The sequence below is a fragment of the Trichoplusia ni genome, chromosome 4, assembly GCF_003590095.1.
Source record: "Trichoplusia ni isolate ovarian cell line Hi5 chromosome 4, tn1, whole genome shotgun sequence".
Lineage (NCBI taxonomy): Eukaryota > Metazoa > Arthropoda > Insecta > Lepidoptera > Noctuidae > Trichoplusia > Trichoplusia ni.
The window spans coordinates 18059218-18083687 of record NC_039481.1 but is presented as its reverse complement, the minus strand read 5'-3'; the positions used below and the strand labels follow the sequence as shown (position 1 = coordinate 18083687).

Sequence of the window (24470 nt, the reverse complement as noted above, 5' to 3'; positions counted from 1 at the left end):
GGTACAACACATTGGTGCGAAAGCATTACTACTAAATTGAACGATACAGGTGTTGCCACACCAAAAACATAATCTTGACAATGTTTACTTAAGCAGAATCAAGCTGCAACTTAAAATGTTGATGTAAATGTTAAAAAAAGAGAAAAATATTTAACTCCGAAATATATTTTGGAGAGAATTATTTACAAGTATGAGGGAGAGGGTCTTAGTGATAAAGTTATCCAAAGACTGCTAGGTATTATGAGTTCTTTGAACTTGAAATTCGACTTATAAGTCAGGGATTTATGCGGAATAAAGTCAGAAGTTACGGAAGCAAAATTATGTAATAGACAACGGCGTAGCTATCGGATAATCATAGGCTTTGACACGAAAACGACTAAATTAACAATGAAGCAAGTATTTGGCGTCTCGAACCGCCTGCGAAGGCGAAGTAGGGCAATGTTGCATCGATCACACACGAATCGGTACGGGCCGGTTGTGGCCGGGGGCGGCATGTGCGGACCGGACGGTCCCATGCTTTGGAAAATTACAAAAACGTATTAAATTAAACGCGCCACACGAACCGGGCAAGAGATTGTAAATTATTTTTGTCTGCATTTTCACGTGGAGTGGAATTGTCCCGGGGGAGGTGGCGCGACCAATAACCACGCTAGATTGGTTCCTCCTATTGGCGGCTGCGGGGTAGGCGAGTTAACAAAAAAAAATAGTAGAAATAATGTTCATGTGGCGTTAAATTGTACAAGTTTTGCCAAATCGATGATAGCAGTATTCTATGTCTTTTTGTCGTGGTCGATGTTTGTAAAACTGTGTCTAAATTATAAATATATATAAAAAAAAATGGATGACCCTACCGCCGCGGCCTGTCCAATCGCTGTCAGTTCACTGCGAGCTTGTGACAGTTATAATATACATAGCATTAACTCACATACAATATAAGGATGTCTTAACCTCACCTGAGGCTTTCATTATTTCAATATAAATAGTACTTATTTCGAACTTCTGTATCATGAGAAACCATTTTGATGTTAAAATTTGTTGCAAAGGGGACAATTGTATACTTTCGAGGTATTTTATTTCGTAACAACACAAGTTATAGTGAAAATAGAAACAAGTAAGTTCAAAATCAAATGCATTTATTTTTATTAGGGTCGAGCAACACTAGTTGAAAGATGTGTGGATGAGTTCCATAGAACTCTCTTGGAGGTCTAGATCTAACATATTGCGAAGACATTTCTGTGTCCGAACGTTGCTAGATCTTAATACGCTTACTTAAACATATAAATACAGATATCACATACACAGAGGCTCAATCCCACGATCCCATATTGTGACTAAACTGTTGTTCATTCCAATCTTCGATGGCTATAAGTATTAGCTTAAATACTTGCTGCTATCGAAGCGCCACGAACGTGGGTTATACTCGAGGCTCCGTAGTACCTGCCGCCTCACGCGCGGGTGGAGTGTAACCCACATTCACTCACAGAGCTCACTTCAATCACGTCCAGAATTCTCATATTTACTGTTAATAGATTAGCGCCGTTATATTTCATATTATTTCCAGTTTATATACATTTGTTATTGCCACGTGGATCACTGAAGTTGGTCGTCGAACAGTTGTCTAGTTTTCTTTGTTTTCCTCTTCTTAGTTTTTGACTTATAGTACTCGGTACGTTTGAGGTTTTGCTCTCTATTGCACTATTCTGGCGTGATGTTTAAGTGTGCCACTCTAATGAACGAACGACGTGTAGAACATATTGCTTAGGGTTTCTTTGTATAGATTTAAGAGGTAAGAGTTAAGATGTAGGTCCCCTACGTGTTAGATCGTCGGAGCGAGCCGTCGAGGTCTCGCACTCCCCGAAATTGTCTCATTGTACCCTTTGCGACCGTATTTGTCCCTAGCTTTTAGGTGTTAGGTTATAGTGGAACACAGGGTATTGTGGTTCTATTTTAACGGAAGTGTTTTTAAAACGATTAGAAAGCGACACGTCGCACCGGAAACATGATGGATAGATAATACTACCCCAATACCCACTTGTGTACAATACATACATAGGTACCATTCTAAATCTGTCTTAAAATATAAGGTTTGTAGGCCGGGTTACGATTATACTTACAGGGATTTATCGAAAACGAATTTTGAGAAATACGTATAACCTTAGAGTAGATGTGTACAAAGTAATACTAAATGTATTACTAACAAAATTATAACGAATTCCTTAAACTTCGTTTTGCAATGAAAGATTACATATATTGCGGACTATGTTCATTTCGAAAGTGGCGAGTTTATGCTACGATTGGAAGTGTGTAGTCGAGCCTACAGTAAACTCGCCAGCATGCAGCCGGCTCTGCCAGAACAGAACGTAGCCCTCTCGGAATACGGGCGACGAGGCCGGTGTCGCACAGCTGTCACACTGCCGCCTGCTACTCTTGTACTGAGTGTGCTCACCGGCGCCGAACAATCACGAGTTGTGAAGTCTGTCTAACTGAAGTCTGAACAAACATTGGACAAAAGGTGTAGGCCCGCGGCCAGTTTTGATATGAACGTATTCATTGGATAGGTATCTTTATAAAGATCTAGATATTTTCATTATACATTTAATAGTATAGACAAGCTTGGAAGTATAATTAAGACACTGTTGTGAAGTTTATCAAAACCCGGTCGATGTTTCATGTAGTAAGCTAAATAAATTTCGTTTTCATTCAAAATTCTTCATTTTAGAATTTTAAAGGAATAAAAATGCATAATAAGTATACATAGTGGATTATTTGGCGCATTTTCGTATTGTGAAGATATTTTGTACATAATTCTGTAATCAATTTATCCTTGACACCTTCATGCCTAATGTATTTATTTTATATTGTGTGTCATGTACTTATTTTGCCGGCAAGACTAATTTTATAATTATAGACTTTTTATATAATTTTATAATAAGTGATTTTTATGAATTATGTATAAATTGGCGAATCACCGTCAATTATTTTTTGCCAGACGTGGTATTTTTATAACATTTTGGTATTTAGTGTAGCTTCGCTTACCTCTGTAGATCAGAGTGATATGGCGCCAACGTGTGACTATTGTAGCCAGCCCTAGACCAAGAGGTTACATGGAAAATCTCTAATGGCTATAGATCGTTGACGCCGTGCAACGTTGTGTTTATAAGTTTTTCAGTAATTTTTGGAGATATAAGTCTTGTCGTCTAAATATGTAATCGGCCTAAATCAATTTAATTTAGGCCTTCAATCTAGTCGGTCATGATTTTACTGAGCTTTTCGTAGTAATTTCGCTCACTTTAGTATCTTGTAGCAAATCATGGCCTTCTACTCACAACTCGCCCTGTAGGTGGAAAGGATAATGTTAATCAGCTTATTTTCGCTTTGATGTTTTAAACTTTTGACATGATATTTTTAATTTATGAAATAGTATTTATACTTTATGAAAATGTATTTTTTGTGCGTCAAGCTTGTAATTGTAAATAAGAATGCTGTTACATTACTTTTCTTCTATTCGATAACTGTACGGAATATGTTTTAAGACGTAGGCTCATATATTTAGCACTAACAATGTGAGTAGAAGCGTGTAGAAGTTGGAATGCACTACAAGGGCGGACGGCGCCGCCGGCACCTCTTCACGGTTCTGCTCGCATTCTGATATAAGTAAAGTACCGAACTACCTCTGCATGCCTCCATGGATAACAGTAATTATAGATTCTTTTTTGTTATTATTGCGATGTAACTTTACATTTACACATTGATATATTTTATATAAAACAGAATAATTATAAGGGACATAGGTTTTACAGTTATATATTATTGCTATAAAATATTAATCGAAATGTACGATTTGACGTGTGCACGATACGATAATTTTCCGTTTTATGTAGGACGCTACTCAAATTTGAATGGAAATTATTGATTCTTATACATTACGTAATACAATCTGACTAGTTCTAATTGTGTTTTATTTTTGTGAGCCCATTCCTTCGATGCCCAGTCCACGTCTTGAAGTTTTATTGATCAATATTATGAGGGGTACTAATCTGTGACATCAATTCTCAAGAAGTCGTCAAACAGCGATCGATCAAGTGTGGTGTCAGACACTCATCACGTGTAATCATCGGACAGGATGCTTGTGAGTTCTGTTCAGCTCGATTCAGTCCAGAAATGATATGAAATGTTTTAATTTCTTTGAAATCCAACACTAGCGCTGTAGCGGCACAAGCAGGAATCACGATCTTGGGTTGGTTCAATAGTATCATTTCTGGACTGAATCGAGAGCAGAACTTACAAGCATCCTGTCCTGTGTCCTATGCGATGACGGATGAAAGTCATTAATGCCGATTGTAATATGCAGAGGGGAGATGGATCATAAATAATACAAAATGATATACGGTAAGTCCTTTATTTACCATCAAATTACGCACCTTAAATCTATTTATATTATCTATAAAACTGGCTTATTACATGAAGTTGATGTTCGCTACATCGTGTGAGAGTATAAAGAAAAATTATCTATGCGACTAACATCTATATAATAAAGGAATCAGTACTAATCATGATACATTTAACATGATTATTTAGTAATAGAATAATTATATCATTGATATCTCATAACGGGGGTCGCGTTTCCACTGCGCCCGATTTATTGGAAGCGTTCGTTTCACGCGATCATGGTAACGGGCATAAAGTCTCGTTATTTTATATAAAAATATGTTTATTGGAAGAAAAGCAATAATAATAGTATTTTTTGCAGTAATAAGGCTCTTAAAATAGATTCGCATAGGTGTCTTGTACAATTTTCTTGCAAAAACAGGTATGTTCCTCAAGTAAAATCGTCATGCGACCAAACTACAGGAAGCCAGTTAAATAATAACCTAAGTTAACTGTTACAATCGATGCGATCCACTTTCACGTGTAAAATTACTTTCTTATTCCGAATTACTAATCCCGCTTAATTAACATTAAAACTGACTAGACGTAAAACCGAGGGAACTTCGCGTCTTGCGAGACGCCACTGTCTGTGCCTCAATGTTTACTCCAAAGCGAACATGACGTTCCCATTGTAAATTTTATGAAAAATATACAAATTGCATTACGGTAACCTTAACTAGAATTTTAGCGACAGATATATTTACAATATTTATAGTGAGAAAATCTCATGTTTCTACTACAAATAGTGTTGACTGGGAACAAAGATGTTAAGAACAGCTTTCCTAGAGGATTTAATTAGTTAAAATGAATTTATTCGGGCAGTTAAAACGCGACTCAATAATTTTACTATAGAAATACTAATAAACTATAATAGATTTGAATAAAACTGAGTTTAACCCGGATTAGGGCCTACAAGAGATTATAATATACAATTTATATTTAATATACCGATTTCGACAATTAACAGCAAAAATATTATGCCAGCAAAAACCGTATTGTGACTATGTCTTTGAAATATAATTCCTTAAAAAAACTAAAATTGCAGTCGAAATAGGATTTTTAACATAAAGTCTCTAAAATATGAATAAATGCAACAAATATACAAAAGAGATGTAAAAGAGATAATGAAAATAGGTCACTAACTAGTTTTCACTCAAGAACAAGTTCATAATCAAGAATTTATGATTATAATATTGTGATGTCAGTGGTACACTGCTCGGAACATATTGATGTGCACCTCTACTGTGTGTTAGCTTTAAATCAATATTACACAAACGATTTGATAAATTATGCTCCTATTGTTAGTAATGACTATGAGTACCACTGCATTGGTCCAAACATTTGGCTAAAGTTTTTGTAAGCATGTATTGTTTTTTTTTTAATGTTTGAACCAATAATAACCATGTATTTATGTAAACAAAATATGTGAGATATTGATTATCTTATTACTGTTCGCCTACTTGATTCTCATAATAATTATAATTATCTAAATCAGCAAAAATCGACACCAGTCAAGTTGAATGATTAATGGTATTACATTCGTATGTAATTGACAGCTTATGACACGACAGTGCGATAGGCCTTACAACAATAATTAAAAATATAATACGTTTCATAATTCGTCACTGGTTTCACTCGCGGTAATGAGGTCATACATTCAATAATTACTTATGATTTATGATTATTTGTTATTGTAATTAAACTTGTATAAACATATGCACAAAACATTAAGAATATTTCATGTCATGAAAATATACGATAGAACTACTTATTGTAGAAATCTAATTCGTGACCTCACACCATACAACATTAAAATCACATTCAAATGTTTGATTGTTTAGGACGCGACTTGCCCACCGACTGGTTTCCTTGCAAATACTCTGGTGTTCGGTTTTTTAGCACTGTTCACTTGAGTAGTGGTTTTGTTGGGAACCGTTTTCGGCCTCAGACTGGGTATTTGTGACACTCTGATGCCGATGGCCGACTTCTGCTTCGGGGCTGAAGACATCTGCGCCTTCGGTTGCCCCTCGAAGGTGGAACTCCTGATCAGTTTGGGCGGCTCAGTTTTATCTGCTTCTATCCACACCTTCTTCTCGGCTTTGGCCGGCAACTTCTTCGCCTGTTCCACTTTCTTCCACAAGCTCGCTATTTTACTCTCAATGTCCTTAGAGTTGGTTTTGGAAGACTGCACTGAGTTAACACTGGAGGTGCTGCCCTGTCGAGAGCTTCTCGACGCTATAGTGACAGTTTTACCACTTTCATTACTTTGCAAGCTGTGGTTGGAAGGGGAGTTCTTCATGGCCGGCTCGGACCTCTTAGCCGCTACCCTTGATGTAGATGGCTTGGCCGGCGCTGGTTTTGCGGAAGCTGGCCTAGTGCGATTGTACTGCGGCAGTCTCGATGGAGACGTGTTATTTTTGTTAGGTGCGGGGGCTTTGCTCAGCCGAGGAGCCGGTGTCTTCTTGTCAGGCACAGGCAGATCCTTCGCCGGCACTGAACTTTCCTCCTTAGTAAATGTCCCCTGTCGTTCTAGCGGCAATGGCTTAGCGGCTACTGGAGGTATGCATATTGGTTTTTGTTGCAACTTCGATGGGGATTTCGGGATAGATTTTTTCGGGGAAGTGTTCGCGCTTATAGACTTCGGTGCAGGTGGTTTAGTGGTTTTGGCACTTGTGTTAGCTTTAATTGGATTGGTTAGTTTAGGAGGAGCGCTCTTTGGCGCTGTTTTAGTCAGAGGTGTTACAGGTTTCTTGGGAGTCGCCGACACAGTCCTCCTGTAAGGCGACACATACATGGCCTTCTTCCGGCCTCTTATAGCTTTAGGAGTCTCGTTCTCATCCACGGCTGAGTCATTAGAGTCCAGGCTCTCGTCTCGTCTCGCCGGTTTAATGATCTTGGGTTTGGGCCGCGGCGTCTCGGGATCTGATTCCGACTGCGCCTTGTCTTCAGAGTTGCTGTCACCCTCGTAGCTGGCGAAGTCGCTGCTGCTGGGGTTCTGGTTCTTGTCGGGCTGCATTTGAAGCGTGCGCTTATAGGACGCCGTCATCTCGATGTTCTTGAGATTATTGACGACGCACATGTCTACGGCGGCCGGGCTCTCTATGACAGGCAGGTAGTTGCGGAAGCTCTTGGTGTAAGTCTGCATCTGTGTGGAGTTGAGTTCAAAGTCGTCCTCGTGATGGCCGCTGTCGGCGCCGCGTGAGAACACGTCGTCGTCCTGCCGGTCGTCACATATCTGCTGGTGGTTCAGTTCGTTGGATGACAAGCTGTCGTAGCCTGTCGTGGTTTCGACGTTTTCAAAGTTTGCGTCTTTCGTTACAAACGTGGGAGAAGGCGGGATGTCTTCACTCAACGTTCGGGTCCTGAATCGTTCCGCGTCCTCAAGACGTTTCTGTTTGAGCGTCTTTTTGGCGGCAAGTCTTTGCTTCAGGCTCTCCAGGCTCGGGTCAGCTACTTTGGGTAGTTCTTGTGGTAGAATGGTGTTAATGTCGACGGTTTGTGTTTGGTACCTAGCTCTGTCTTCCAGCCGCCGCTGCTTGGCGCTGACCTTCCTCCGGGACTTGGCGTCGGACGTGGCCGTCACGTACTCATCAGAGCGGTCGCTCTCGGACTTGGTCCATGTCACGAACTCCTCTTCCACTTCTAGTACTACGTCCGCGTCTGTCACCGTGTCTGTGATGGTGTACGTTTGATATCTGTCTTTAGATACATGTCTCTTTTCCTTGGGCGTTAAGTACTTTGGGTCTCTCTGTCTTTTGGGAGTTGATTCGACGCTGCTCATATCGGACGGTAGGGGAGTGCAGTTTTCAGACCCTGAAGGAATGTCCGTGACTATGTTCAAGGTGTTAGATACACAGTCGTCGTAAACCTGATGAGCAGTTACTTGTTCCACTTCAGTGGTGGACTCCGCTATTTCATCAAATAATGACGGCGGGTTCACTTTGTCCAGATCGTGGAAAGTATTCGTGAAAGTGCTGCAGAGAGGGAAGTCCTGCACGGGCTGTTTGAAATCGAACACGACGGGCGTGCGGTCCCGGAGCTCGGCCACCTCGGAGACGATGCTGGACACTGAGATCATGCTGCTCTCCATGTCGATGTGCTCCATCTCGGAGGGAGGCTTCACGTTGTCCAGGAAGCTCACGGGGTTGCTGTCGAGGTGCTCGGAGCTGCCTTGATGCATAGAGTTGCTGAGCGCGCGTTTCACCATGAGTGCAACTGGAAGCGATTTCTTGCGGCTCTTCTGTGATTTTTTGGATACTTTGGATGTATCATCCCAGTGTCCAGATGCACTCAGCGACAACAAGCTGCCGAGGTGGGAGGGAGGCTTCACATTATCGAGGTCAAGTGACGTCAGCGATGTCACGCTGGTCTCCATGCTGTAGTGCGAGTTCTTGAGCTGCGCCGCGAGGCGGGCCGCCTCCTTCTCGATGGCGGCCGATATGATGGAGTCAAACTTGTGGTCGCCGTCGTCCACGAGCGACGTGAAGCTGGGTTCGGGCACGCTGTCCAGCATGAGGGCGGGCTGCAGCAGCGGCGTGGCGGGGCCGGGCTCCAGGCGGCTGGTGAGGTCGGGCCGCGCCTGCGCCAGGCCGTTGCCCGCGCCCGCCGCCAGCAGGTCCGGCAGCGCGCCCGCCGGCTCCGCCACCTCGCTGCGGAGCGACGACACCATGTGCACGGACCCACTGATGGTGGGGAACGTCACGTCGTCGGGACACGTGTTGTCGTTCCACGTGTCCGTGCTGCGTTTCGAGTTCTCCTCTAGGTGTTGCGGAAGATCTTCGAGCGGTTGGATATCGGTGCACTTGATGTCGGTCCACTCGAGCTTGTTCTTGTTCTTCTTAGTGAGAGTGTTGCCGTCGAATGCGTCGGGCGCGGACTCGGCGTCGCTCCACGAGCCGTCGAGCACGTCGGCGTAGGACTCGTTGGAGCGGTCGAGCTCGTCGGGCGGGTCGGAGTCCAGCGTGAGGTTGTGTTCCCGGGGAGCGAGGCGCTCGTTGGAGCGGTCGCGCTCACAGCCAGGCGGTGGGCGGCCGCCTGCGCGCGCGCACGCGCGGGGCTCGCGGTGCGCGTGCGCAGACGGCGGCGCCACGTTTTTTGTCTTGGGGCGGCGCGCGCCGCGGGCGATGACCTCCTCCAGCAGCGCGTGCGCGGCCCCGCAGCGGGCCAGCGCGGAGGGAGGGCCGCGGCCCGGGGCCGGGGCCGGGGCCGGGCGGCGGCGGCGCGCGGCCTCCAGGCGGTCGTCGCTGCGGCCGCGCCGCATGCCGCGCCGCACGCTGCGCTCGAACACCTCGCGGTCGGTGGAGCCGAACGACTCGTTGGAGAGCGACGACAGCGAGCTGCTGCGCGGCTCGGCGCGGGCGCGGCGGCGGGCGCGGGAGCGGCGCCCCCCCCCGCCTGCCCGGCGGACGCCGCGCGCGCGCCCAGCCCCGCCGCCACCACCTGCTCGAAGATCTCGCGGTCCGTGGACCCGAACGACTCCAGGCTCAGCGATGACAGCGAGTCGTTCCGCGCCAGGCTGGCGGGGACGGCCGCGCGGGGCCGCGGCTTGTCGCCCGCGGGCGCCTCGTACCTGCGGCCTGGAAACGAACAAAACAATGAAAAGAATAGCCTGTAGAATATGTAGACAGCATCTTAATATGAAAAGTGAACGTACTGTCAGGGCCGGGCGGACGAGGCGGGGCAGGCGCGCGGCCCGGACGAGGCGGCAGCGGGGGTGCCTCTGACACTCTATAAAAACAAATACAATATAATAACCCTTTACATAACTAAGTAACGTCAGGCCAAAAATTATAAAAAACTTACCCATCATGGACATTCCCAGAGAACTCGTGAGACATTCTCACGGTCTCCGTAGATGAACGTAAGTACGGTGGCAAAGATCTCTGCAAAGAGGCATAAAAAATTTATTAGATGAGAGAATTTTTTTTTGAATAATTATTAATATGTATAATGCTAAACTTACATAAACTTCATCTCTGTAAGGATTGTTAGCAGACACGTCGGATGGACCTTTATTTTTGACCACCTGTAAATAAATTTAGTTATTATTGTTCCCTATTTGTGAAATACATTTATCAAAGCCTGCCTGATATAATTTATTTAAGTGTATGTTCACCTTGGCAATTCCCTTTTGTATACACTCCTCTAACAGATCCGCGGCATCGCTGAGGTTGGAGCTGTCGGACGTGTCGTGGGGCTCAAGCGCGTCGTGCAGGTCGTGCGAGTCGTGCGTGTCGTGAAGGTCGTGCAGGTCGTGCGGGTCGTGCGAGGCTCGCGGCTCGCGCGACTCCAGCGACAGCGCGGACAGGTCCGAGCGGCTGCCGGCCTTGGACAGTGCGGGCGTGTCCTCCGTGCAGTACACCAGGCACACCTCGCCCGGGGTCTGGCTCCCTAAAGACACATTATACAACTTGTTATTATAAATCTTGAATGCTTACAAAAAACGAAACCTTTTTTTTCAAAGAGTCTTCTAAAGATATACAAAAAAAAACTTATCCAAAAAAAGTATTTGTTAGATATCTTTAGTTATCATGAGGAATATGTTAACAAAAATACATTACCTTTCAAATGTTCGTTTGCGAAAATATTTCGAGACGGCAAACTTGGAATTAATCTGTAAGCAAAAAAATCAATGAAATAATTACTAGACAAAATTACATACCTCTAGAATGAAAAATATAATTTCGTTGAAAAATCAATTTAAATAATAAAATTTCATATACGAACCTTCTGTTTTCCTGTAATTCCTCTGGGTGGATGCTCGGCGAAGAGCTTCCTATCTCCTCATGTCGTACTCGAGGCAACAGTTTCAATGATTGCTGTAAACAAAAGTTGTTTACAATTGTTTTGTTTACAAATTATTTACAACAGAAGAGTACTGTAACGATATCCGAAAATGTTAATATATTTCAAGATCAGACTGAGACTACCAGGATCACATATAGTTTTTATTCCTTAGTGGCAGCGATAGAGCACAGAACATGGCTTATATCGACGTCTGCATTCGACAACTCCGTAAGAAGTGGTGGTAGGCAGTCTGTTCTTAGTCACGCAAACAGTATTGTTAGTGGCCTTGTACAGATTATCGCGTGTGTAGGGTTGGGGCATGTTGGTGCGTGTGGAATTGCTATGCATTGGCGCGCACCGACTTAATACGGCTTTGATCAGTAAGAGGCTGATACCACAGGTTTCCTCCCCCGAGGAGGTCGATGTCCATGAGGATTCCACTGCCTCACCAAAAAAAGGTTTGTTGCATGCTGGACCGCTCATAAGGCCATGTTAAGTTGTGTGTGTTGTGAAGTGGGCGCAGTGACCTTACCTTGGTGAGCTTGGGCTCGTCGTCGATGGTGAGGCTGCTGAGGCTGGTGGCGGCCGAGAACTGCGCCGGCGTGTGCTCCACCACGAAGCGGGACACGCGCTCCTCGAACACCGAGCCCGGGCACACCGGCTCTGTGGAAACATAACACAAACAAAGGTTTGAGTTAAGCCAAAAAGCATAGGTAGATCTTGTTTCAGGGCCTATCTAATACTCTAGACATTCTACTCAAGTATTTGAGTATAAATAGGTATGTATAAGATGTTATATTTTATTCCCTGCTGCAATAGCAGGATATGTGAGGCAAAAGTAACCAAAAAGGATGGATGAGAAAGTCCAGTGTGACTTAAACCGTTAGGAAAAGCAACAAAATATCGCTGCCTCTATTTCAAAAGACTAGCTTGTACACTTGGTTTTCGCTATCACACAGTATCTCTTTTCCGAAGCACCGACTTACATCATTCGTACAGTATGTACATATTAAGCTGTTGTAAGCAACATAGTCCTTTAGTATTTTATTTACATTAAATAACTATCGTACTTTGTGACAATATTTTTATGTCGTTCAACCCAAGCAAAAACTTACTTGTTCTTTGTGACAATGTTCATTATGACTTAGAAATAATGTTGTCACCTAAACAGTATTTCCATAGTGTTGGTGTAGCATACCTTGCGGCGGCGTGGACATGGCGGTGAGGATGTCCTGCGTGGGCGCGGCGCGGGTGCGCGGCGACAGCGGCACGCTCGCGCCCGGAGAGTCCGGGATCTCGCTCGGAGATATGCAGCCCGACGTCAGGCGGCTGATGAGTGCACGACGGTAAATTATGGATTAAGATAGACTTACACTTTGGAATAGAGTATTTGACAAAAAAAATGGTTAGTCGGGCAGACAATTAAGATGGCCTAACAAATCAGTATAGGGAATTAGCCAAAAAAAAAAATGATAATCAGACAATTTTCCAGAAACATCAATATTGGATACCTATTTTTTTTTCTCTTGTAAGTAAGAAATGAATAGGATACAGTGAAATAAAATGTCGTGTGACTTCAGTTGCCAGTACGGCTTTCTACTAGCAAGTGATGTTACTACTCACCACTATCATACATTTAATCAAGTGCTTTTAATCTTCCGAACTTTTAAATGATGCGATAAAATGAAATTCGTATACCTTTTTTTTGGAAATCTCCCTGACAGACTGAACAGATTTAGATTATTAAAATTAGTCAAATACCCTATTAAACGTCACTCTGGCTAAACTACACCATGTATAGATTTGAAAAAACGACATTATTTTCCTATAGTGTTTTTCCCAGGTTTTATCCTTAGTCTTGCGTGCACAGTTAAAAACCGTAGGATCAAAATTTTTAAGTAGACCGTAAAGGATTGTTAAATTGTGGAATGCCGATCGACTGAAAAATCTCAACTGTACATCAATCATTTAAGAAAATAAAAAACAAAGCAATCTCACCTAACTTCAGACAGCACAGATCCCTGGTCGTCTTGCTGCGAGCACTCGGGCAGGGACCCGAGCGAGCTGGAGCGCGAGAACATCAGCGGAGTGTCCTCCACGAAGCGCTGCGGCGGCGGCGAGCCCGAACACACTGACACCGGCTCCGTCGCGAACGTTACTGCCTTCGAACCTGGGGGATGCTCACTCGTTACATATACGTACTGAAGAGAATAGATATGAAGTTATGACGGTCAGAAGAAGAAAGTATAAGCAAGGATAAGAAATACAGGGTAAATGAATTCGTTGTACCGTGTTATATTTTCTTCATCTTTCAAAGAATGTTGATTACCTTCTTTATCCTTGGCGGAGCAGCTCGTGTTGGGCTCCGGAGGGCTAGGCTCCACGTTGATGGTCGCCATAGCGTTCTTCTTAGCTAGGCTGTCTTCCTCGGTCGGCTCGCCCAGACTGCTCAAAGAGCTGACTCTTGAGAAGTAGCCGGGCGTACCCTCGTCACAGTAGTTCACCGGCTTTTCTGGACTTATCATACCTGAACTAAACTTAGTGTCGAACACTCCACGTTTCTCTGGAATGGGCTCAGCTACTGACGCAGATTGTGGAGTCGACGCAGCCACATCGTTGTCATGATTCGGCGGATCTTCTATAGAACAAGTGTCCTTTTCGTCTGAATGCGTCATTGCTTCGGGGTTCGGTTTCGCTGTCGTTATCGCTTTTTTTGTCTCTTTACCGATCACCCGAAGATCTGACATGGAAGTCGCAGTCGAGAAGATAGCTGGTGTTTCGTAAGGAGTGCCTTCCGTAGCGAAATGTTTGATGGTGTCTTCGTGGACTGAGGGCCCTGGAGGCTCGGATATGTCTGATCCAGTCTCCGATTGGTGTTCTGCATAACGCAATGAATAGTCTGTGGGCTGATCAAGATCTGTCTCCTGATAATCGCCGTAAGTACTAGAGTTATCCTTCTTAGTATACTTCTTTCCTGTCTTGGGTTTCTCAGTTACCTCCGACTCCGCATTTTTGGTTTCAGAGTACTTCCTGCTAAAGTCTATGGGCTGGTCGCAAGAATCCTGGTCGACGTCAAAACCGGATTCTGTGTAGTTGGGTCTCAGTTCTGTAGTACTTCTTGGCGGAGGGATAGGTGGCTGAGTTGGATACCGAAGGAAGTTGCTGTCTTTGTGCTGTTTCGAAGACATTTTAAACGATTCGCTTGAAGTCTCACTCTTCACCAGGTCTTTACTCCGTGGTGTGGGAACAGGTACTTTCCCAGTCCGCATCACCCGTTCGAATACAGAATCAGAATGCGTGCTCGTAACAGAGTCCTTGCTTTCCGATCTGTTCACGTTGCCCGCACTGCCGGTGTTGGAGCGTGTCACTAAAGCTCCTTTAAGTAAAGTATTACTGCAGCTCAAATAGCTTGCCAAGTGTGCGCTGTGGCTCAGTGATATTTGTGAAGTCAAAGTCCCCATTAATGGCGAACTCGATGTCATCCTGTGCCTTTCCAAATTCATAGCGATTTGCCTTTCTGTGGCTGTAAAAAGATTTTTCTCTTCCCTATTACTCGTTGATGGTGAAGTAGCTGGTTCAATGTTGTCACAGGTTTCAGCCAGATTTTGGTCTAACTCTTGTTCTAGTGCCTTTTGTTTCCTTGCTCCTAATGTTGGTAAAGCTGGTAAATTCATGTTCTTGGCCGTAGTATCTAAAGATATGATGTGCGTTTTACCCGGTTTTGAATTGAGCAAGTTCTTAAGAGCAGCGCTAGAGCCCATTGCTATCATTTTATGTTTCGAATGGATTAGGCTTCTGAGCATCGGTACAGCACCGTGGTCCCACAGGAACTGTTGGTCCTGCGGACATCTTGCCGACAAGTTCCAGAGCGTGCCGCACGAGTTGCTGACGACAGTGAGGCTCGGAGACTTTAGGTGCTGCAGTAAGACACTTAAACAATTTCTCTCGCGGAGAATTTGCCTGTAATCTTCACGAACGGCGATGTGACTCGACACATTCCTCATGATGCCACCTGCGTTCTCCACAATGGCGAGGGTTTTCGTTGGTGAATTGTAACTAAGCATATCTACCAAAAACCCTAGTGCTCCTTCAACGGAACACAGGGCTACTTTATTCATTGAGCAGTGCGCTGTCAAGTTCCAAAGGGCTGAGAGGACCGACTTCAGGGTGGCTTCCTTTTGGCACGTCATGGCGGCCTTAGTCAAACCCTTAACGGCCCCAACTTCTCTAAGTACTTGCTTGCTATTGGTATCTGCTCTCCATGATAAGTTTCTGAGCACAGCTGCAGTAACCTGCAAAATAAATTAAAATTTTACGCTATCATAGAATTTGTACAGGTGTATAAAGTAAAGAAAATAGATATTATGTCACCGTTGCAGTATGGCTTACTTTTGCAAGTTCAGAGCAAACACTCAACGATTTATTGAGAAATAACTAGTGAACGATTTATAGTTTTTTTTATTATTGTAGGAGTATAATTTTATATTAAAAACATACCTGTCGCATATCATCGTTGGGTGACTCCAGCTGCTCCACAAGCGCCAACATGAAGTCTTTGAAAGAGCATAGAAGCGATTTGTTGTTTCCATCACCGAAAGTTAGGTTCGTCAACGTCATTCCGGCGTATTTCCTCATGGTGAGGCACGTGTTGTCGTCAGTTCTGCTACCGTGTGCCGCCTGGTCGCCGCTCACGAGAGCAGCCAGAGCTTGCAACCCTCCCAATTGACACACTACATGTCGATGCTCCTCATCAAACGATAATTTCATCAGAGCTGCAACGCTCTGACTCGGATGCTTCGTTGCGTCATCCTCTACGACTTCTTTACCCTCTTTCCTCATCTCCACTATATCCTCTAAAACGTAGCAGTATTCTCTAACTTGTTCCAATAACCTCCACACGCGAGCTTCTCTCCTGCCTGCCTTGTCGTCAGTTTGCGTGTGGATTATGTTACGTAGCGCCTTAGCTGCGCGGTCTCGAGTTTCCCGAGGGACCTTCGAATGGATTAATTGAACTAGTAATGGAATGCAGCCTGCCTGGCGCATTGCTATGCAACTTTCGACTGATCGGCTCATATCCAGTAATGGGCCACTTAAATCTGCGTTATTTTCCGGTGACAAGCTTAGAAGTGATATCAAAGAACAAACGCATTCCATTTTATTTTCTAGGTTTGATGAAGGTCTCGCCCCTTCTGCGGACCCATTGCTTGAAAAACTGCGAACGCTGGATGAGTCATGACCTGTCCAGACGTCGCGTTCTCCTGGCCAGGTCCCTCTGTAAAGCTGGGAAGCCCTTTTGTCTCGCTCACTCGATCTCGCCGCACTTTCAAGCCCATAATGCAATGTACTACGGTAACTGGTCCTGTGAGGCCGGTCCTCCTGACTGGAGTAAGTGGAGGTTTGGTTTTTCTGTGGCCTCTTTGGAAGAGCACCAGCCTTCTTTTGTGCTTGATTGTCGTCGCCATCGACTTCGTCATCTAGAAAGTTCGGGTTTGTGATGTCACTGCGCTCGTCGAACTCATCTGGCGACGGAGAATGGTCAAGAAAGTGTGGCTTGGGAATTCTGCATTCGATGTTTGATTTGGACGGCGGTTGGTAGTCTTCGTCAAGAAAATGAGGCCGGCGTGGGAGAAGATCAGGCTCTAGGGTCTCTAGATCAAGGGTGAGGTCTCGCGAGCGCGCTTTGTCTGATGACTTCGAGGGAATGTGTTTGGGGATGACTTTAGTTTTGGTGTCTTTTGGGTCAGGTAAGCGGCGCGAATCAGGCGATAGAGGTGATGATGCGTCTAGAGGCCCGCGAGCGGGTTCGCTTGAAGTGGAAGGGGTGCAGTCTTCACTTGCCGAGGGTCCGGAGTCAGTTAACGGTGAATTCGAGGAGTCCATGCTGCTCCAGGGATCTACCATCACTTCGTTCTCCAACTGTAACAAGTTAAGAGAAAATCAATTAAATGTCATGCTGTTTAAGGGAAAAGAAGTCAAGGATAGTTAATCTCGTGATAGGAGGCCATCGGCTTAAGACAAAATAAATGTACCCCGAAATCAACAATACATAACACTTATGGTCAAGGCCAGTCGGTCGTAGTTATATCGTGGTGCACGTAAGGTTGTCTTATTTGCGTATGAGTTAAAATACCGGTTGGCCCAGTCCGAAAAAAGCAGGCATGGCGCGGGGCGAGACCATGCGTGTAATATCATTAATTACATAGTAAGGGGCGACATTGCGTCGAGTTATTAAATGAACCTTCATAATAAACGTTACAGTTAGCAGCATTAACAATCTACAAGGCGAGTTATAACGGAGTTGGAATACGTAATGCGATGCGTGTCAATAATGTGCAGTTAACGGCAGAATTAATCGATTTCTAGGAAAAATTGTGCTCTTCGTCTAACGAACACATATTTTTCGTGTAGTCGTTGTTGATATGGTTACGAAATAAAAGATAATTCCTAATTAAGCTCTACATATACGGTCGGGCGCATTGTGTTTGTGTGTCACGTCTGACCACACGTATGGGGCTTATGCGTATTACATTACAATGAGTCACAATCTACAATGTAATAGTTACCAAGGAAGTACGTCATACTGTCCTATTAACGAGTTCCCCTTGGATAGTTAGTACTTGAAATATGATATGTGAATGTTAGCGCATGATTGAATCGTGTCGGATAACTAGAAACGTAGTGTTGATGGTGTGTGGTAAGGTCAGTCTTTTTTTAAAGAACGTACTAATTTAATATGACATTCGCTGCTTAGGCAATAGATATGAGACCTATATAAAAAAAAAACTCCTACATCTCTTTAGAGTTGTTACTTTATATCCAAAAGCAACTAAAACGTAACTCCAAGACATTTTTTTAGATTTCGATCGGTACATCTCTTTCAATAAGCCTGATTCATGTCTATGAGAATTACCCAGGAGCTATGTGTTTCGTTGAAAGCAAACGATTGTGTCATATCGTATTGTCTCAGATTGCCGGCTGCTGGCCGGCCGGACAATGGCTAGACAAGTCACTGCCGTCCGGCGGCACACAATGAACTGGCGCCACCCATTACTAACACTAGCGTGCGATCTGACGCGCATCCACCGGCTTGCACTGATTTCCTTTCGATCATTTCAATTACTACCTGGATATTCAAAAATAGAAATGTCGTTTTTGAGTTATGTCTAATGTCTAATCCGGACAACGAGTGCTAACAAATGCCTATCATATGTTTAGAAAAAACGCATTAAATTCGGGTTTTAATTAGTCTGCTAAGGAATACTCTCTAGGGATTATCTGCTAGGAATAGAAGAAAAAAAAACGTTTTTTTATTAGATGAACGAATCATACAATACTTTCTGATTAACACTTTAGATTTTGCATGTAAAATTAAGACTTCACTTCAGAGCATAGCACATGTACAGCTATAAATGTTCTAAAATGATTCAGTACACAAGCTTCAAAGGTTCTCTCTTTACACTGATGGCGTTGGCAATAAAATAACTCTTTTTATCTGAAGCCAAGCGAGATAATAACCAGTTATACAAGAAGCTTCACGCTGTAAAGAGCTCGCATGATATGGTTACGTAAACAAATCATGGATTATGTTCATTCGAGTTTTATGATCAAAATTTATCAGAAGCAGAAAAGTCATTAATCATGGTAAGCAACTAGACGACTCCTACAATACTTACCAGATCGCTATCATTAGAAGTGGTTACTTCCTCGAGTGGGTTCCCGTTCTCCATATCGACACCGGAGTCGTTGGGGTCGCCCCTCCTCCTCATCATGTCGGTCCTGGTGATATCGTGGAAGTTCCGCCTGAGGGGGTTGAAGGCGATGCGTAGGTCCGTTGTAAAGTCATCGTACAGTTTGAACTGGTTCGCGTTGAATTCCGTGTCGTTGTCCAACACGTCGTGGTCCATGGAGATCCTGGAGCGCTCGGCTCCCTTGTTCATGTACGACACTTTGTAATAGTCCCGCGAACTCATTTTGTTAACACTTTTTTTATGTTTTCGTTTATGTCATAATGTTTAAAAGATCCTAAAACGGTACGAAATTAAGGTAAGGTGGTGTCAGCCGTAAATACGTATTGGATACCATCGAGTGTCGAAGTAGGTGTGTATACTTTGCATAGTACGGTACGTTCGTAAATCATAGTAGCGAACACTAAAACCCCATTACAAAAGCGTTGCCCTCGCGTAGAACTAACAGTAGTAGATTGTTCCAGATTTAACGCAATATGGGTCAGCTGTTGGAGAATTTAGAAGGGCTCTCATGGGAGGTACAAGTTTAAATTTTATTATAGTTATACGTGTAATTCTACCAATCTTTTATTGGAAGCACGCCAAACTGTGGCCATCACTTTATGCTATCGTGAGGTGATTATTTACACATTTTACGAAAATAAAAGTTGTGAATGAACGTTTTAGATTATCGACGTAAAATGTTTAAACATTTTGTATTGAAGCGTAAATAATTGGGTCACGGTGAGGTCAATTAAGAAAGCCGTTATCTAATTCGTCGGAGTTTTATTGTTTAAACATAAACTATAAGTTTATGGCGCGTGTCGTAAATGTTAGCAAAATGTAGTGAGCCTCGAATAGCGTTATCTGTTTGTATTGGACTCAGTCAAGGTTGCATGAAATTCACGAGAAAACACTAGTTACACTATATCAGAACATGAATAAACATGCAAATGCAGTTATATCTGTTCTGAATACGTAATTTCTGCTATAAAATATGGAGTTTACTCAGATGATTATTTCAAATTAAATATTACTGTAAGAGCAGAATAGTCAAGTTTTTGGTCTTTGTTGTCGAATAGTGCCTAATCGATCCCTATTATAGATTTGCTTATATTTACTATTACTCAAAACACATGTGACTACACTAGTTAAAATCAATTGTGCGTGATAAGATACCTTCCTTGCTTGCCTTCCAGATACATATCCAATTAATTTGTTCAGTTTGCTTTAATACAAACATCTCAGCCTTAGGCATTACGATAGTCTGGTTACAGATTGATGGCCCGACGAATATAACTCAGATAATAACCCAATTTTAACGATGATTTATTAACCAATAAAATAAGCATCTGGTTTGAGATGCTTTTAGCAGCATGAAGAACAGTTTTATGCATACAGTGCTAAATATTGAACTCAAAAAGTTTTGAAATTCCGATGCCAAAACACAAAACGTCTAACAAAGGAAAAAAAAAGAAGGTTGACGTCAAAAATTAGAAATTCTAATAACAAATATCAATATTGCATAGAATTGTTAAAAACCATTTGAATCTACGTAGCATAGGAATAGTCGAAACAGTATTGTAAGCTGTGAACTCCGTAGTTATTCCAGCCGCCCCTTGACCCAGTTCCCGAGCAGTACTTCGACGGGATTTCGATGGCTCTCCACTTCTTCGTCTCAAGCCTCTTCATAATATCAATGATGATGTGGCAGAAAATGTGACGAACTGCGATTCATTAAAACGTTTTCATGTGAAAGAAGTACTTAAAATTTGAGATAATAAGGAAGGTTTACAGGATGTTATGAGCTTCGACGGAGAGTATACAGGGGGTTCGGAAATATACAAAGCCAACACAGTTCTCACAACAGGCGTGTCATTCACAGACTCACATTAATAGCAACATTGAAAGCAAATGCTGAGAATCGTTAGCACATCACACACCAAAAGTAAATCGGATCATTCAAACCAAATAATAAAACGTACAAGGCAATTTCTAAACACGGTCTAGCTATCGCAGCCATTGTGGGCGGGAGATTACAATTTAATTTATTGATCCCATTGCTTTTCGATAAACTCTTTCTAAGTAAAGGCAAAGTGTCGTAAAATTCAAGGTTGGTACCAAACGTGCAAACGTAAAAACAATAAACAAACATAAAGTCGAACGAATCTGTTGGGGTCGTCGAACTGGTGTTACGTAAGTGAAAACATTAGCGAAGACCCGAGTTACGTGGTAGAGAATCACGGACATACACGTGTGGGCCAATAATGTGGCCGACTTAGACCCAAATCTCGGCAACAGTGTTGGTCGTTATCCGCAAATAGGTTGGGAGTTACTTACCCATAACTGCAGTTTCGTAACTCTTTATTACACCTTCTGGTGAAACGATTTCATGTTTATGGAAAACTATAGCAATAAATTACATTTTAAAACGATATTTATTAGAAATGTTCGTAACCAACAAATCAAAAACTTCTATTTAGGGTGTCGTCGGATTTAGAATATATTACAATAGAATGTCACGTATACTATTAGTCAACGACGAAGTACAAATTGTTTCCGTATCCTACAATAAGTATGGAAGACATGAATTGATGGCTTGCTATCTAAACTTCTAATATTTTACAAACAATATCAGAATAAATCCTGCTGCTGAAAACACATCGTGGCAGAAGAGGACGTGAAGACGTATGAGAACAAATGACAGATTTGGATCTGTGACAAGCGCACAGGAAAAGGGAACTGTAAAAATAGAACGAACGTGGTTTTAGAACACGTTAAGTTACCGCTAACGTTTTAAACGATACAATAATAATAGTTAAGTTGTTTAATGAAGATCTTGACGAAAAAAATGTCTTTGAGAACGTAGACGTTGCAGCCGTAAATAAAGCTGTCAATTAGAGCAAAGAATCTTCATAAACAAAACTTGCTTCACACGATTAAGAATTACGCAATATTTACATGAGAGAATTTAACACGTAACATCACACCAATTACGGCAAACCGCATAACAATCTCACATCAGACGATAAGAAAAAATATCATGAGCAAATATTACATGGAGCTAAAAAAGATGCAACCATTAATCATTTCGAACAATAAAACTAAACAAGAGCGTACTCTCTAGCCATTAGGCACATGAAAGCAAAGCCACTTATAGCGGTGAAAGTGATATGGAATTTCGCGATGCACCCGGCCATTATTGTAATTGGAGTGAGACGGTGAGTCTAGACCGAGGCAGAGCTGGGAATGGCTGAGATCAGTTCTGATGGTATCATGGATCCGAAGGAAATAAAAGAAAGTTTTTCTATGGTTATGCGACCGTATTGTAAGATACACCTTGGTATACGCAATTTGACAATTTCAATGCTTTTATGATAAGCATATGATACATTTATACCATGGGCGACATTTATGTCATTGACAGGTTACAGAGAGCAACGAGAATTAGATTGCGGTAGTCAAAAAAGGGCATAACCATGATATGTTCTATGAATAATCGAGACTCGCGGACGTTCACCAATCTGTCGGAATCAGTATTTAATTTACTCGTAGTAATCAAGATAATTTTGCTTATAGATGTTTATTTTTTTTCGCTCCAGTTGTTAAGATCAAATCGAGAAATAATTTCGATTGATCCTACTAAAATTTAATGCGAAAGTGAAAGACTTATTAATTACGCATCCATTGAGGTGACACCAATTTGTTAAGGTCAGATTGTTACATTGACACCGTAAGTAAAGGATGAAATGTTGTATTGCTTTCGACGAGCTGGGAAAAATAATTTGATTTTCAAATTTTTAATTTACTCACTTGACTTTTACGCAGTAATATTTTCTCTACAAGGTAAACATAGTGGCTAAGTGTTGCAGATTCAATGTCACGGAGATAAGTTTTTATCGTGCCAAATCTTGGAATGCGACAAATATTTGTAAAAGAAACATATTTAAAATCTTAGCAAATATTTCTCTCTTATCGGTAACTATATTTTAGACATTGTAGTGAACATTATCTAGGTAAATTAATTACTAAAAGACAAGAAGTTAAATTAAGTTAATCGATTTGCCCGTGAGAACTTTAATCGATACATATAATTGGTAATAAAATGTAGCCTAAATAACTTAAATTAAAACTTTCTTATCATGTAATATTAAGAATAACTGTAGTTTTAACACGCTAATTAACCACGAGTATTGTAACTTGGAAAGTGAAAGTGCAACGTTGAAAGACGAAAGATGATCAGAACTCTTTCTTTATCTAGATAAAATTAGAAATATTCGCTGTTTAATACTTTGTATTTCAATAATAACTGATATTATGGAGATTGTTTTGTTATGGTAATTTTTCACTCGTCGCTGATAAAAACGATAGACTATTAACTTATAGCCATCTTAAGGAAAACTCATTTTAAAATATTGAAATCTGGAATCGTCAATGCTGAAACCACTTCTATATCAAGAGACCCGTGTATTATGTGTGCATTGTAATATTTGTAGTCTAGTATTGTATTCACATTCTAGAATAAAATGCTCAGCCAATATTATATATATATTCAGCCAATAGCTAATGAAAGAAAAAAAAACATAAATTAACAGTCAGATCTTATATAACGTGAATAAAAATGTGAACTTTAGATTAACAGACTACCAACAACAACAACCTACCTAAAACGTTAATAGTTTATACATAGAGACTTTCAAAGTACTTTCATTTAGCAAACTTTTCAATGAAGATTGTATAACAAGGATGTTATATTTGCGGTGCCTGAACAATGTTATAAGTCAGCTTGTCTTTATAATGAAATGACTTTAATTGATATTAAAGCATAACAAAAAGTCTATTCAATACCTCTTTAGGTGTTTGGTTTACATTATGTTGAGAGATAGCAATAACTATGAGTGCATTGTCTACAAAGCACTTTACATACAATGTTATGCTTAGTTCGCTATTGTTGATTTAAGGGTTCTATAAGTATAGGGTGAAAACGGAAAACTATAACTAAGATTCCGCAGTATGTCCGTCTGTCACAAGGCTGTATCTCGTGAACTGTAATGTTTAGACAGTTGATTTTTTTATTGATGATGTTGTTTCGTTGCCGTTACTGTTATACAATAAATATATCAAATATGAATTGCGGGCTAAGCAAAGGTTGGTATGGTTATAAATTTGATATGGTGACAGAATTTTCTATTTGCTCTATTTTTACTGAACGTACTTAGCGTTTGAACTTGGCTGGTTTTTTTATTGATTGTTATACACCTAAGCCCAACTGTTCATTACTTTCTACATCGAGTATTTGTATGAATTATTGTACCAATTATATTATTAATCCATGATTACTTGTGGAAGTAACTTTCAAACACGAAATAACTTAAATTAAAGCTAGCTATTACAACCAGACTAAATGAGTCACACTGTTAAATGCAGCAGACATTTACACAAAACAAAATCACAACATAGGTCATCAACGATAATTTTCAAAGTAAAGAATCAACAATGGCTTTTGGCCGCTAATCAAAAGTTCAGGCATAT

At 42.0% G+C, this 24470-nt stretch overlaps 1 protein-coding gene across 1 annotated transcript in view; it reads right to left on the bottom strand.

Annotated features, from left to right (window-relative positions):
• Positions 1-4383: 4383 nt before the first annotated feature.
• Positions 4384-24470, bottom strand: part of LOC113493222 (adenomatous polyposis coli homolog) — a 40347-nt gene continuing 20260 nt past the window's right edge. The window contains exons 2-15 of the mRNA XM_026871091.1: positions 18888-19236; positions 15712-17130; positions 13544-15506; positions 13213-13384; positions 12413-12543; positions 11747-11877; positions 11155-11246; positions 10989-11041; positions 10544-10818; positions 10391-10453; positions 10231-10310; positions 10082-10155; positions 9811-10004; positions 4384-9739 (exon numbers count right to left, since the gene is read on the bottom strand). Of these exons, the coding sequence (XP_026726892.1) occupies positions 6266-9739; positions 9811-10004; positions 10082-10155; positions 10231-10310; positions 10391-10453; positions 10544-10818; positions 10989-11041; positions 11155-11246; positions 11747-11877; positions 12413-12543; positions 13213-13384; positions 13544-15506; positions 15712-17130; positions 18888-19184 (8418 nt within the window). The 5' untranslated portion in view covers positions 19185-19236 and the 3' untranslated portion in view covers positions 4384-6265. The remainder of the gene's footprint in view (positions 9740-9810; positions 10005-10081; positions 10156-10230; positions 10311-10390; positions 10454-10543; positions 10819-10988; positions 11042-11154; positions 11247-11746; positions 11878-12412; positions 12544-13212; positions 13385-13543; positions 15507-15711; positions 17131-18887; positions 19237-24470) is intronic.